This window comes from Danio rerio, chromosome 5 (genome assembly GCF_049306965.1).
Source record: "Danio rerio strain Tuebingen ecotype United States chromosome 5, GRCz12tu, whole genome shotgun sequence".
Lineage (NCBI taxonomy): Eukaryota > Metazoa > Chordata > Actinopteri > Cypriniformes > Danionidae > Danio > Danio rerio.
Window position 1 is genome coordinate 40998783 of NC_133180.1, and position 15959 is coordinate 41014741.

A 15959-nucleotide genomic window follows, 5' to 3' on the forward strand; every position below is an offset into this window, starting at 1 on the left:
AGGATATGCCTTTAATGCTTTTTTGTGCCCGGCGCTTTAGTCTTTGTGCCTAGATTATTAAAATATAGCCCCAATTCAGCATAGACAGAATGATTTCTGAATGATCATGGAGTGAAATTTACCTGGATTCACAAAGACAAGTTACATATTCAAACAGAAAACAGTTATTTAAATGACAGTATTTCATAATATCAATGTTTTCACAGAATTTCCAATCAAATAAACGTGGCCTTCATGACAATAAGTGCCTTCTTTAAAAAAAAAATCTCAAAACCTTTAAACAGCAGTGATAATAAAAAGCAACACAACCGTTTCAAAATATACATGTTATGAATATGTAAAATGTTTTGCAGATGCTCTTTTCCCTAGTGGATTTTAGCATCTGACAGGCATTCACACCAGCTGCTGAAATCATGGCAAGTAAACAGAGGAAGTTGTATGCTGCAAATGACCTTGTCAGACTCGTAGTTGGAGAGACGGCAGCTGAGGTCTGCATAGCCCCAGGCGAAAGTTTTATTCCAGGCAGGAGGAACCAACACCTTGTTCTGCTCAACAGCCAGAATGCCCTTGTCAGTGCACACTATCTGACCCACTGGCTCCTTCAGCTCTGCAAGACACAAATGACACACGCGCAGCTCATTTAAATGCTATGCACTGCGTGGACACAACCGTTACCAATATTCAGAACATGAAGTATTTTTGAATAAAAAGGTTTTGTTAAATTAAATGTATTATAAAATATATAATTATCAAAATTTTAAATATTAAAATATAAAATGTAAAAAGTATTATTTCAAAAATGTAAATTAGTTTAATTAATAGTTATATAATAATAACTGAATTGTTTAACATTAATAATACTAAACTAAACTGTAAAAAATATCTATAAATTATGTTTTCGTATTTAATGATTCACAAGTGTTTTCTGATTTTTTACAGCTGTGAATTGTAACCTTGAACTCTGCTCTGTCAATTTTGATGTCGAAAATTCAACTCTACAGATTAACAAAGTGACTTTTATTGACATTAGTAGTTTAAAATATTACAATGTATAAGAAATAATACATAGAGGAATAAGTCTGTAAAATAATAGAGAATGTACTGACAGTTTATTACAAGGTTTTTGTACCGTAATTTACAACACCAACTCAAACAATAGATCACCCTAAACTATTAAAAATATCAATAAATGTCCCTTTTCCGAACTTTTCAAGGTTTAAAGATGTTGAAAGAAACATCAATGTCCCATAATGCAGTTTAAAAGCATAAATAAATGGGTGAAAGAAAATTACAATTGCTAATTTATGAATATAGTAAAAAATAGTACAAATAAAGTACAAATAATCACATTTTAATAAAAAACTAAATGTTATTAAACCTTTTGCATTTATCTTGATTTAAAATATTAAACTAGTCATAGCAACAAAAAACAAACAAACAAAACAATAGAGCTGTTGTGAAAAATCAATTCAAAATGCAGAGATTTTCAAAATGCATTGTCATTCTCTCATAAATGGATTGTGAGCGAAACAGCAGATGGTGCTCTAGGCTTTAAATATTTCCCAAATGATGTTTAACGAAATTTTCACAGTATGTCTGATAATATTTTTTCTTCTGGAGAAAGTCTTATTTGTTTTATTTTCAGAATAAAAGCAGTTTTAAACTTAAACACCATTTTAAGATCAATATTATTAACCCCTTTAACCAAATTATTTTTTGATAGTCTACAGAACAAAACATCGTTATACAATAATTTGCCTAAATACCCTAACCTGCCTAGTTAACCTAATTAACCTAGTTAAGCCTTTAAATGTCACTTTAAGCTGTATAGAAATGTCTTGAAAAATATCTAGTCAAATATTATTCACTGTCATCATGGCAAAGATAAAATAAATCAGTTATTAGAAATGAGTTATTAAAACTATTATGTTTAGAATTGTGCTAAAAAGATATTCTCTGTTAAACAGAAATTGAGGAAAAAAATAAACAGGGGGACAAATAATTCTGACTTTAACTGTATGTACTTTGCGTAAACTTTTCTTAACATTATTAATGATTATTTTCGGTTCATGTTTTGGCATTTGTAAAAAAAAAATGGGATCCAATCAGATATGGTGGTCAAACAGCACCATGTTCTATTAAAAAATCTATTCACGAAAGAATGTATTTTAAAAATTTCACATTCAATGCAGAATCTATATATATTAAATAACTTTAATCCAGCTCAGCTAAATAAAGCTAAACGACACTATACAATACAAAACAAAATTATTCAAAACAAAAATTTTACAAAGCAATACACACAACCAAACCAAACCAAACAAACCAAAAGACAAAACACCCAGTATGAAGTACCAATGTAAAACTCATAACTCATAGACTACATAACCTGTATTACCTTTGACAGGGGTGAGAGAGGGCCGCAGATTGTCCAGATGATGGAAGAAGATTTTGTCTAATGTGGAATTGAGTGTAACAGGCCCTCCAGGCGCCTCTCCGTTTGACTTACTGCGCACACGCTTTGGAGGATGAGGCTTCTTGAACAGCTAAAAGAAAGGACACACATGTTTATTCAGGCTACTGCTCCACATATAAAACAAATTACTGCAAAGAGCTCGGAAAATTTATTTGAACACCCACATATTCACACAAGTCACAAGTCACACATATTGCATGAACATAATTAGATTAAATGAGACAAATTACAACTTTCCTTTCCATTACTTTACTCAACTGATGTCACTGTGACTTTAAATAGATTTATGAAGACGCTATTCACTGGAAAATGTTTATAAGATTTTGGAAAATGAAATCACAAACCTGTTTCGGGATCTGGCCAAAGTTGTTAATGAATCCAATTGTGGCGGTTTCCTTCAGTGGGTCATTGATGTTGTAGATGTCCACCTGGCCCTCATAGAAAAGATGATGGAAGACATTCACCGCCTCCACTGCTGGAGGACCCTGCTGCTTATAACCAAAGATCAAGTCGATCCATTCATGCAGATGGGCACTGACATAATCACACTCCAGAGCCTGAAAACAAACAAAAAACAAAACAAAAATTAAAAAAGAAACAAAATGTTTATTATTAACATGTTTCTGGAGGCCTTTGCTGTGGTTCTTGGAATCTTCGGAAATAAATATCAGCTGTAAATGGTGCCTTAAATTACAAAGATGTGAATTTCATCTATTGAGTCACAAGTGTTTGACAGTAAAAACAGGTGTAAATGTCTAAAATGTTTTGAGGTTGTATTCAACTTCTAGAAAATTCCTTTACTTTTAAATATGGGTTTTTTGCAGCCACAAAAGATCACATACCCTCTGCCTAATGACCAATATGCTTTACTGGGTGCACACAACATTTCACCAGGGTTTCTTTTTTTTTTTTTTGAGACTCGAGGGAACAGTTCACACGGCGCCGCATTTGATTTGAGTTGAATATAAATCACTTTGAAGAGATTTTGTCTGAAACAGGTGTGACTGTACAGACACCTTTATGGTCCGTGATCATAGAGATAACCAGATGACCAGTAATTCTTGGCTAAAAATTGCAACAGAAATGGGAAAGGAGGAAATTTTTTGTTAAAAAGTCTGGAAAAGCTTGAGGGATAAGTTTGTTGAAGCCAAAAGAGGCCATGGCAAAGTGGAGACCCAGGAACACAATTACAGAATATGCTTTTTCACTATTTATAGGTTTAACACTGATGTATACAGTATATTACAATTTTGAGTTTAAAACAATTTAATAGTTACAAAACTATAATTAAAGAGCAAATTATTTCTTTGATAACTGGAAAATAATATTTGAACCCATCAGTTTACAATATACTGATGTCCTGTTTTTCTAGGCTTTATTAGTGAAAATGGTCAGGAATGTTGGACCATTATTGCCTTTTTAACATATGTAGAGAACAGAAAGTAGCCAGACAATAAAGTATGATTTGTGGAGAGGGCTAAATCTAAAAAAAACATTGGTAGTTTTTAGTAAGTGTACTATTATTTGCTTTTATTTCTGCCATAATAAAAATATATTTGTCAACCCATGTTCTGTTGTCATTAATATTTTAATAAACTTTAATAGACAAAACGGTTTCCCAGAGATGGGTTGCAGCTGGAAGGGCATCCCCTGCGTAAAAACATGCTGGATAAGTTGGCGGTTCATTCTGCTGTGGCAACCCCGGATTAATAAAGGGACTAAGCCGACAAGACAATGAATGAATAAATGAATGAGGCAAAACTGTCTGAGATATGAACTAAATCAAGTGATGCATCAAAGTTTGATTAAAAAAAGTCTTGAATGGTTATAAAAATCAGTTTATAATCATTATAATCATTAAAACAATATATAAAAATAATTCGTTTAAAAATCTTAAATGTTATTAATGATATGACGTGGTCCCAGAAACTTCCTACTTCTCTGTTTATCCATCAGACTGGTTTCTTTTGACCGCCCCCTGTTGTTTTAAAAAAAATCACAACGGCAAACGCAGCAAGTATAAAAGCCTTGTCCGTTTCATGAGGTGTGCGCGCAGTCAGCGCCAGTCGAAAGTATAAATCCAGCTTTAAACTACACACAGAGCCTGCTTTTGTCAATCATGAAAGATTTATTTTGATGTGAATTACCTCTCTGTGAACCCTGATGAACTCTCTTGGGTCTCCTTTTGCCCATGGAGGCAGAATCACGTCTCCAAGCTTGGTGCCATTCTGTTTACTCCCTATATGAAAAAGAAAAAAAAACTTGATCCAATGTAATAACATCCAAATAAAAAAAAAAGGCTGAGCAAGCCTGTTCTTACCAAGGTCAAAATTGTTGGAATTGAGCAGGAACTCAGGAAGGTAGAAGAACTCAGGAATGAGCTCTTTCACATCAGCCATGTTGTGTTTGGAAGCCGAAAGCCAAGCCTCTCGCACACTGTGAAACATTCGGTCGGCCAGATCAAAATGTCCTCCCTAAAAACACAGAAGAAACTTGCATGAAGCCGACAGTTTTAAGCTTTTGTGAGAATATGACGTATACTGATAACTGCACACTTTTAAATTCACATTTAACTCTATGAGAACATGTAGAAATAATCAGAATTAATAATAATAATTTTAAAAATAGGAATAAATACTGCAAATATTTGTGCAACTATGGAAGATGCTTTGCTTATTTGGAGACAGCTCATCTCCAGGCTTTATATCTAACTGTGTTTTTGAAGCTATAGATGTCTAATTTTACATAATTTATTATAAAGTATTTACATTTGAATAAGAATGGGTAAAGTTTAGCAACCGAAGACGAGCAACAAATCCTGTTATGTTTAGGATTGTCTTTCAATGTAGAGACATGAAAAAAATGGTTTAAATATATATATGAATATACACTCTATTTAGAGATTTTTTTTCTTCACAACTCTCTCAAGAATAAAATAAAAAAACAAGGAAAAGAAGAAAGTTAAAAAACAAAACTAAAAACAGGCCATGGACTAACCTGAAGCCTAAGGAAGATCTGTGTGAATGGCTCCATTCTGACCAGATATGAGGCAACAATCATTGCAGAAGAGTAATGAGTGCCGTAATGATATGCCGGAGTCTCGCCTGTACAGAAACAAAACCTTGTTTTAAAAGTTTGCCCATAACACAAAGAACCTGCATATCATCAACTTCGACTCACCATTAGGATCCTCCCAATCTTTGAATCTTTTCTTGTACTGGATCAGTCTGTCATCTGTTTGAGCTCCCATTGGTTTGGACAGATTTCGGAATGTCTTTGGATTGTTGAGGTCCAGTTCCTGAGGAGTAATTCAACAATATTTCACTTGCTGAGAGAAGATTCAAGCTCAAGTCTTATGCATCCTCAAATGTTTAACACTAGTTCTTAATCACCAACATTTTTTACCATTCATGCCCAAGCCATTTTCACTGGTGATGAGTTTGTGTGCAAAATCACACGCTGACATTAGATGGCGCTTGATGAAAAACAAATGAATGCGAGTGAAGCGACACAACTGACTAATGTAGGTCACGTGATAATGATAAATTCAAATTCAAAAGTAGGATCTACTGGAGTTGAAGGTGAATTCGGACACAGCCCTGGTCAATAGTGTGTGGGAAAAGGTTACAAGCCATGAAAAAACAATTGAGTGATCTGTTAAACTATTTTATTTAATCTTCAATTGTGAACAAAGGTACCAATATCATTGGTCGGACAGTTTTTAGTGTAGTGTGTCAAGTCAAAAAAATAAAGAACAACAACAACAAAAAAAAGTTATGTCATTTTGTGCATTAGTTTGCAAACTCACATTAGCACCCTTTGATTAGTCACAAGGCGTTAAACGTTATTGATTATTGCACACATTCCACCAATCAAAGTCAAAGCAAAATCTAACAACTCGATGTACTAAAAGACTTGACCGTTGAAAGATTTGACCGTGCTTGCCTACGTTTCCTGCTGTATTATCTATTAAGAGAAATGCTGAAGGTCAGATTTGTACCTCTGAGTCAAAGTCTGCCAGGATCCATGGAAACACTGGATATTGCATCAGGTCATTGTAAGACCTGCCAGCCAGTGTGTTGAGATGCATTAGATATTGGAAATTGCTGATTTCTCCTCTCTGCAAATAAAGAGTCTTTCATAAGCAAAAGTGCAAAATCAAAACAGAGCAAAAATTGAAAGTGGAGATACCGTACCTCCCATCTTTGGGTTACTGACTTCTCACCGACCAGCGTACTGAGAAGACCTGACCTATTAACCAAAAACACACATATGAAGATTTATTTTTTGTTCAGTTAAATAAATAAACTCAAAATCACATTATAATCTTGTAATGTAAGGGGAAACTTACCCCTGTTCCACACTGGTGTTGGGACGCTGCCCAGAGACAGATTCTGAACTGTCGGCTAGTGAGGGAACCACTGCCAGGAACCTGAAAAATACCACATTTGTTTACTTTAAACACTTATGCTAATTCTAGTGTTCGGCTGAATGATTTGTAGTTGTACACTTCAGAAAACACAAGGTCAAGAATGCTAACTGACGTCTGTGGTCACTGTGTACTCACACAGAGGTCTGGAAAGAATATAATAATAATAATAATAATAATAATAATAATAATATTTTTGTTTTGTAGTAAGGATCTGCTAAATTGATCAGTTAATCAATTTGTAATAACAATTAAAAAAATTATACTTCAAATGAAACTTATTTTTATTCAAAGAGTTCTAAATAATGTAAGAGAATCATAAAAAAAGATCTTGACAGCATATCACCACATAAAAACAATTTAAGAAAGATCATGTGACATGTAAAGAGTTAGCGCTCTTCGAAAATCTTGTTTTATTCTTGTTTACATACAAACTAGTAACAATGATTTTAGGATAATTAAGAATCATGTGATGCTGGAGTCTGGTGTCTGATGGAGTCTGGGATACTTAATTAAGTTTTGCAAGGACAGAAAATTTCAAATTATATTTATGTTTAATGTATGATGGCCCGTTTCCACTGAGTGGTACAGTACGGTAAGGTTCGGTATGCTTTTATGGACGTTTCCACTTTTAAAAGGTGTACCGAACCGTACCACTTTTTTGGCACCCTTTCGAAACGGTCCCAAATACAAGAAAGGTATCAAAAGGCAGAGCTAGACGCGCAGCTGAACGCTATTGGTTTACTGAGATACGTCATTCGCTTACGCAACAAGCCAGAAGGAAAACAAAAGAGCCGCCATGTTTAAAATACACAGCCGAGAGACCTTTTACAGCGTTAATATATATACATATATTAACGAGCCATGGTCGATCGGGCTCAAATAAACCGTTGTCGTCGTCTTGATGAATAGCCACAATGCCAAAAAAATAGCAGATTTACCCTGTGCCCCCTAGCATTAGTTTTTTACAAGCCAGTCTGAAGCGCGAGCGGTTTCACTTTCTTGCTTGCGCTCGCCGCACATCTATATCTGAAATAACAAACTTCTTGAGCTGATGATAATAACGTGCGCTTGATTATTGACGTGATTTTGAAACCCGATCCTGTCAGAAACTGACAAACGTGAGAGTGAAGCGAAAAAAAACAAAGGAGAAGTCAGAAAAAAAGGAGCACATTATTTTTTCAGCACATGAGAACCATTATCATCACCTTTTGAACTAATATGAACTCAGAAAGATGGAATGACTCTCTAACAGAGGCTACATGTGCTGCTGAAGATTACAGACACAGATGAGAGGTTTGCTCTGACTGTGGGCTATATTTTGTGTTGTTTTGAACCTAAATAAGGACTAAATGTATGCTGTGTGTAGTTTTTCTGTAGTTGGTAACATATCGGGGACTGTAAGGGTCTGTATATGTTCATATATGTTCATTTATTTATTTATTTAAAATAATTACAGACGTTACAGTGGGCTATTTTGCGCTGTCATTGATCTGCAGTTATAATCAAATCCTGTTCATATATAACCTAGTAATAAACATTTATACAGAAGTATTTATGTGTATGAAGCATCTGTTTTGTGAGAAGTGCTTCTCATATGATTTGTGAGCGACCTATACAGCTTTACTGTAGACATTTTCTCGAGTGAAAATGACGCGACTGAAACTTTCTGTCATACACCACACCCACCAAAAGGGTACCCTTGGTAGTGGAAACGCAAGCCTGATAAAGGTGACCCGTACCGACCCGAACCGTACCGTACCAGTCAGTGGAAACAAACCATGAAGTAATACTACAGTTACACAATTTGCATCCTATTTCTGCAATTGCTTTGTATGCAATTAGAGATGGTTGAATGGATGGACAGACAGACTTTTAATCAACCAGCAAGTTTTTTTTTTTTTTTTTACTGAAAATGACAGGCTGCTTCCTAAAGATAAAAAACTGACGTTCAAAAGACATCATTGTGGTAAAAAATTATATTTCTCCACTTTCATTTACATTTAAACAAAAGCTTTAAGTCAGAATTTGCCAGGGGTATGAAGAATTTCAAAATTTTTAGCCTCCCTTTGTTTTTTTTTTGTTTTTTTCTTTTTTTAATATTTCCCAAATGATGTTTAACAGAGCAAGGAAATGTTCACAGTATGTCTGATAATATTTTTTCTTCTGGAGAAAGTCTTTTTTTCTCTAATTTTTTAAAAATCCATTTTAAGGTCAGTATTATTAGCCCCTTTAAGCTATATTGTTTTTTTGATAGTCTACAGAACAACCCATTATTATACAATAAGTTATCTAATTACCCTAACCTGCCTAGTTAACCTAATTAACCTAGTTAAGCCTTTAAATGTCTTTAAACTAATAAGCCTTTAAACTTTCATCAGGACAAAGATAAAATAAATCAGTTATTAGAAATGAGTTATTAAAACTGTGTGTGTGTGTGTGTGTGTGTGTGTGTGTGTGTGTGTGTGTGTGTGTTTCTATTATAGTAAAACTTCACAGGGATTTGCTGCCAAAATAGGGAGTTGCAGTATGTGACAGATAATCTGAGAGAAATGCCAGAGGAAGTCATCTAGTTTGTCAACACTTTCCTTTCCTAATTGTTTAGTGTGACAAAGTCTGACAGAACAGAATGAGATTCCATCTAATATTGTTAGAAATTCTGACAACCACAACAAAAATAGAATTGTTTTGAGATTTCAAGTGGTATGTTTCCCTTAACAAGTGTCATTATCTACAATACCTTTGATATACTTTGTTCCGAACTCCTTTTTGGAAAGCCAACAGATAGTTTCTTCCATCTCCAGAAAACACTTCAGCTGCCATAGGCTGTGAGGAAGACAGCAAAGCATTAATTCAATAGCAAGCTTAGAATAAAAGCTGGCCAGTGTGTTAAAAATAATTTTAAAAAAGAATAAACGGTTGATTTGCACACCTGAAGCAGGTAGCGGCGTTTGTGCACCTCTCTGATGTCTTCATATGCAAAGATGCTACATGTTCGTTTCAGCTGACTCTTGCTCTGCCGGGCCCCTCGGGGGATGATGGGTTCATGCATACTGCAAATGCCACAAAAAACAAGCACAATATAAAGTCAACCCTTAAAGCAGTGTTAAGTACCATTTGTGAAACATATTTAGCCTTTATCCTATATCCACTATGCTTTTTGGACTGGAATTGATTGATAGTAAACGTTTCTGAACACTTAAATGGTAAAAGAAAAAAAAAAAAGAAAAAAAACTTGAATATTTTACCTAATCAGCAGCTTGATTTTACTCCATTTACCCACTTTTTAATAATATACAGCATATAATATACAAGTATTTAATGTATGGTTAAACTAAAACCATAAAATGTATTATTAATAGAATAAAAAAACACAGAAAAAAAGGTTTGAAAACCATCACACTATAGTATTAAAACCAAATAAGTAAAATAAATAAAATATAAAAAACAATACAAAAATCTTAGGTGCAAGATAAGAGAAGAATAAAACAGACAGGCAGATTAGCTGTTTTTCAAACAAGTTATTTTATTGTTCTTACTTTGGAGGAAGTGTCTCGATGTCTCTAATCTCTCTGGTGACGGTCATGGTGAAGCCGTCGATCACATAGAAATGTTCCTTCCCAAATAAGAGCAGGCCTTCACTGGTGTCCAGACCCTGAACTCGAGCACAGCGGTACATGTGCTGGATCTACCAGAACACACAAACACATTCTCACTATATGGTTCACTCATTACATTAGGACATAATCATACAACTAGAATAATACTAATGTATTTATTTTTTGACACTAGTCAAAAAAAAAGTCAAACTGTTGTCATGTTTTAGTGAACGGCAGTAAAAAAAAAAAAAGAAAAAGATTTTAGTTCTAGTGGCGGGTATGTGGTGGAGATATGTAGTACGGATGCCACAACACATAATATAAAATTAAACTGTTAGGTACATCATTCACAGTTCAATATGCACATATTACACAGTTTTTGGATTTAAATAGCATTTTGCATTTTTCATATGCCTTTTATTACTCTCTGAACTGACTCTGCCAAAATGCAATCACTCCTTTTAATCTCAGTTTGAGTGCTGTATGTCCAGTCATTCACAGCATCATTAATACCCTGGTTTAGACAGCACGCGAGCACACAAGTTCACTGTCCGCTGCTATTCATGCTTAAACTAAACTCAAGTTTTTGTTATTTAATCACTGAACATCAAGTTTGATATTTGAAAAGTGCACTCATTTCAATCTGTGAATCAAAGTTATGATGTGTAAATTGTTAAGTCTTGCTTTTGAATGGACAAACGGATAAATTATGTCCAATAATTATGTCAACATGCCCGAATTAACGAGTAAGCAAATGGTTATGCCTCATAACCTAAATATTTGAGAAACTGTGTTATCTGTAACTTGTTCAATGTGCTAGCTCTGTGGAGTGTGTCAAAGTGAAAACATTTTATTTCTGCTCTCTGTTTTTAACATTAATCAACCAACAAATGACAATGGATTCACTCTCTACGCTCGTGACTGAATAGTTGTTGTAGGTAACTTAAATAATGTTTAACCTTTATTTAATACAGTGACGTTTATATATAGTATGCAGTTTTATATTTGATTATATCATTTAGTTTTTGTACCTAAAATCTACCATCAGATACCTGAAAAGCCTGTTTATTTTAGTGATCTCTTTGCTAAATTGCTTTACGTTTTTTACTGAACATATCACATACCAAGCTGTACCAAATCCGTGACCCTAAATCCATGATAAGAACTGAACCATGAGCAAACTGTTTTGTTTCATTTCTATTATGTAATGCTGCAGACCTTCTCTCCCTCCTCCAGCAGACGGAGCAGTGTGGTGTTGTCTGTTTTCTGCTCTTCATCCATTGCTCCTGACTCCAGCAGCTCCTGCAGCTGGTCTTGACTCTCCTCATCAGCCCCATCTGCTGTAGAGCGTGATCGTTTCAAAGGGGCCTTTACCAGACCTAAAACACATACACACAGCACATTCATTCAGTCCACACAACGCACTCCTATCATTACATGCTCAGTAGTTTAAATAAAACAGTAATTCAGCACACCAGTTATCTCATTCAATTTATACAGGTTCTATGGAATTAAGGAACTGAGTTTACAGTATATCTTACAATTTTGAGTTATAAACTCATAGTCTAGTTAAAATCAGTAAAGTCTGACTTTTCTCCTTGGAAGCTTAGACTACATAGGATAACTAGGTGGGTTAACGTTCAGAGTAACCTTAGGTCTAGTAGGTTTGAGAATAATATGTATTATCCCAGTTCATGTAACACATAAAATCAGGACTGTAGAATAAAGTTCTACCAAACTCACTGTACTGTTAGTGGTGTTCGTTTACTGTCTGTAGTCTGCTTCATATGGGGCTGGTCAATTAATTAAAATGAAATTGCTAATTGTTTTCTATAGCAACCCCTATTGAATAAAGCTGTGATTCTTGTGCACATCTTGTTAGCAAAGCATGGTTGTGTGATCACTAGTAAATCTCCTCTAAACATTAGAGGGTGCTCTAGCATGGAAACTATAAAACCTCCATGAAACAATCCAGACCATCCCCAAAGCGTTGCACCATAAACACAAGATTTAGCTGCTTTCATTGATTTATCATGACAAATAATCACAGGACAATTGAATCATCCCACTGAAGGATTTACAGTGGGGGAAATAAATATTCAACATGTCACCATTTTTTCTCAGAAAACATATTTCTAAAGGTGCTATTGACTTAAAATGTTTACCGGATGTTGGTAACAACCAAAGAACTCAATATATACAAAGAAAACAATATTAATTAGTTTAAAAATTTAATTATGTGTAATAAAATGAAATGACACAGAGGAAAAGTATCGAACACATGAAGAAAGGGAGGTGTAAAAAGGCAGTGAAAGCCCAGACAGCAGCTCAAATTTCTTAGTAAGTTATTTAGCAACCCTCTGCCCTTTGTCAGTGTAAATGAATATCAGCTACTTCAGTCAAACATCTACATCATCAGGATGATGAAGATGAAACCAGGGTGGACAAGCAATGAACCACCACACAGCCAAGGAAACTCTCAAATGTTTCCAGAGAAAGAAAATTAAGCTGTAGAATGACCCAGTCAATAACATGACTTGAATCCAATAGAAAATACAAAAGATCAGAATTGATAGACAAGACTCAGAACCATCAAGATTTTTAAACCTGTTGAGGTTTGTAAAAAAATAAAAATAAAACTCACACCTCCGCACTTAATGCCACTCCATTCTCCATATGAGAGGCGTCTTTAAGGTGCCATTACCAAAAAAGCCTTTTATATAAAGTATTAAATACATTCAGTAGTTCAGTTCTTACTCCTTGTGTCATTCGATTGTTATTACACAACATTTTTTTGCTTTGTTATATTTTTAAGTTTGTATTGTTTGGATTTTTACCAAAATCTGTTTCAATTCCATGTCTACTGCTCATTAAGTAATATTATTCCCCCCAAAAATACGACATGTTCAATACTTTTCCCCCGTTGTATTTAAAAAATGTGCCTAAAGGTGAGTTTGGAGTAAAATATATATTATATGTGGTACTTTAATGTACAGCATTTACTACACAGAGTTGTAGGTCACTGAGAAGATTATTATTTCGATGTCCAAATCAACTGATTAAATCCATTTCGATGTTGAAACCATTTTTTTTATATAGCTATTGATAGCTGTGAATTACAACTCTTTGTATTAAATGCTGCTCCATCTGAAAGAACAGGCTGGATATTTACTAGATCCGTAATAGACATCTCTATTGACAAAACACACAAAAAATCACATTGGATTAATCAACCAATCATTTATCATACATCTGTGAGAAAAATGTACTGTGTAACTCATGTACTGTACTGTAAAATAAAGTGCAGCCACTCTCTTTATGAAAGTAATAGCTAACAGATACGTATGTGGGATAAATTTAGGTTCAGAGTTAGCACCTAGTTATTATCCAGTTATTGTAATTACTATAATAAGTACACAGCATGTGCATGTGAAACAGGACTGTAAATGAAAACGTAACCATGGAAATTTCTGTAATCATTTCAGAATATCAAATAAAGATTGCTGACCTTTGACCCTTGCGATGGTGTCCTCTCCATGTTCGGGTTCTTGTTGTGTGGTTTCTCCCTCTGTGTTCTGCTCTATGGAGTGCTGGTACATTCCCGGGTTTCCAGACAATAGCCTCATGTAATACTCCTTACTGTCATAGCTGATTGCTCGCCGGTATCGGGCTGGCTTCTGAAACAATTGAAATATAATAAAAACTGTTTATATGATGTATTTAGTTCTGATTAGCTCATCTTTCATTTTATAATGCAAAATATCATCTTGAATGACAGTGAAAGAAGAATCCAGAGCCATGCAAACCACATGTACATCACTCCTTAAGAAAAGCCCACACTGACAGCTCAAATGAATGTTACGTTTAAATTGACCTATAAAGCACTTTTAGGCATTTCTACACATTTTTAGATTAATTTTTTAAGACAACACAAACAAAAAGTGTTCAAACATTTGGTACAATAATTTGTAATGAATCATTTGAAGGAAACACAAGACATAAATATATACATTTACTCTTAAAAATTAAATACATTTAATAAGAAATCTGGTTTGCTGTTAAAATGAAAAAAGTTTATGATTAATATCTGCCAGTAGACTGAGAACAGTGAACTTTAAGCAAGAACAAATACGTCAAATGGGTGTTTCTTTTGTGTCAGCATAAATTCAATTTACATTTCTCAGGAAAACAAAACTTAACTTTTCAATTTAATCTCAATGAGTAAGAAACTCATCTTTGCAGTGTAAGCAACATTTAAAGTAATGACTTCATAAATACAATATTTTTAGCTGTAATTAAGGCAATTAAACTCCTTTTTAACCCATCAAGTGTTAGGGGTTCACACTTAAAAATAAAAGATGGTATATAATTTGTCAAGATAAGTTCAGGTTTAGACAAATTTGTCAAATTTATCAAAGGTCCTAAGGTGACAGTTAAGGGGTTAAGATCTACAGAAACCTTGTGTTTATTAGCTTCTTATTAAAACTATTACATTCAAGTAGGGAAGAAGTCTCGAAGTCGGACTAAAAAAAAAGTCTAACCATATTTAAAGGTTGTTTCAGCAGCACCAAACAGAAACAATCAGGAATGACAGACATGAAGTGCATTTCCAACGCATCAAAACTACTGTAATGACAAGTTTCTGACTAGTAAAAAGTGTTTACATTCTTGTAGAACAATGTAAGATGGGGGAAAAATATGATAATCTTTGTTTTTGTTATTTGTTTAGTGCAGAAATTACAGAACATTAAATGACAAAATACAAATCATTATCAAATTGTTGTAGTAATATGTAACACATACAACAATCGTTCCCCTTTACATTTTATAACACGGATTGTATAGGGAATACAAAGTTTGAGAGAGAAGGAGCTGTCCTAAATCTGCATTTGCAGAGGTTTCTCTAGTGTATTGAATGTATTCAGCAGGAACAACAGCATTTTCCAACCAGCACTTTAAAAGCTCTGCAGATGCGTGAATCCGCATACACCTCCATCATAACAAGACATTTTATTCTCTAGTTATGCATTCAGCAATGCAGTTGGTTATTTTAAGAGCATACAACAAGACTACAGTTTTTAGGCACACATTAGTATGTACCTGGACTGGTATGTTAATCATTGCACCCATTATTGGCACCTGAGAGTCATTCTGAAAAAAGAAAAATTGGCGATAAAAACTTAAGCTCGCCTATAAGGCTACTTATGATGCCTTCATATGGCTATTGCTGCTAATTCAAATTTGAGACTTGACAAAAGATCCATTCAGAGCAGATTATTACCACTAGTGTTATAAAGTGACTGAAACTACAGGCACATTGAACAGACTAGCTTCAGTTAATGAGGTTTTATAATGTTAAAGCCAGTTACATATGTTTGTTTTCTATTTCAGACAGTCACAATGCTTTTAACAATTTAACTGGAATTGTTTGGCCTTGTTTGACTTTTTGTACAGA

General features: G+C 34.2%; 1 protein-coding gene across 37 annotated transcripts in view; it reads right to left on the reverse strand.

Annotated features, from left to right (window-relative positions):
- The window catches only part of wdfy3 (WD repeat and FYVE domain containing 3), a 147924-nt gene that overhangs the window by 16409 nt on the left and 115556 nt on the right, over positions 1–15959 (reverse strand). For 21 of the 37 annotated variants that reach the window (XM_073951245.1, XM_073951243.1, XM_073951244.1 and 18 more), the window contains 16 exons: positions 15605–15655; positions 14013–14181; positions 11723–11883; positions 10445–10593; positions 9838–9958; positions 9646–9731; positions 6828–6908; positions 6673–6727; positions 6477–6596; positions 5657–5774; positions 5474–5580; positions 4797–4950; positions 4624–4715; positions 2821–3033; positions 2399–2546; positions 453–607 (listed from right to left, as the gene is read on the reverse strand). In XM_073951245.1, coding sequence (XP_073807346.1) covers positions 453–607; positions 2399–2546; positions 2821–3033; positions 4624–4715; positions 4797–4950; positions 5474–5580; positions 5657–5774; positions 6477–6596; positions 6673–6727; positions 6828–6908; positions 9646–9731; positions 9838–9958; positions 10445–10593; positions 11723–11883; positions 14013–14181; positions 15605–15655 — 1980 coding nt within the window. The remainder of the gene's footprint in view (positions 1–452; positions 608–2398; positions 2547–2820; positions 3034–4623; positions 4716–4796; positions 4951–5473; positions 5581–5656; positions 5775–6476; positions 6597–6672; positions 6728–6827; positions 6909–9645; positions 9732–9837; positions 9959–10444; positions 10594–11722; positions 11884–14012; positions 14182–15604; positions 15656–15959) is intronic. The other 16 variants (XM_073951250.1, XM_073951247.1, XM_073951248.1 and 13 more) reach the window with 1 other exon arrangement.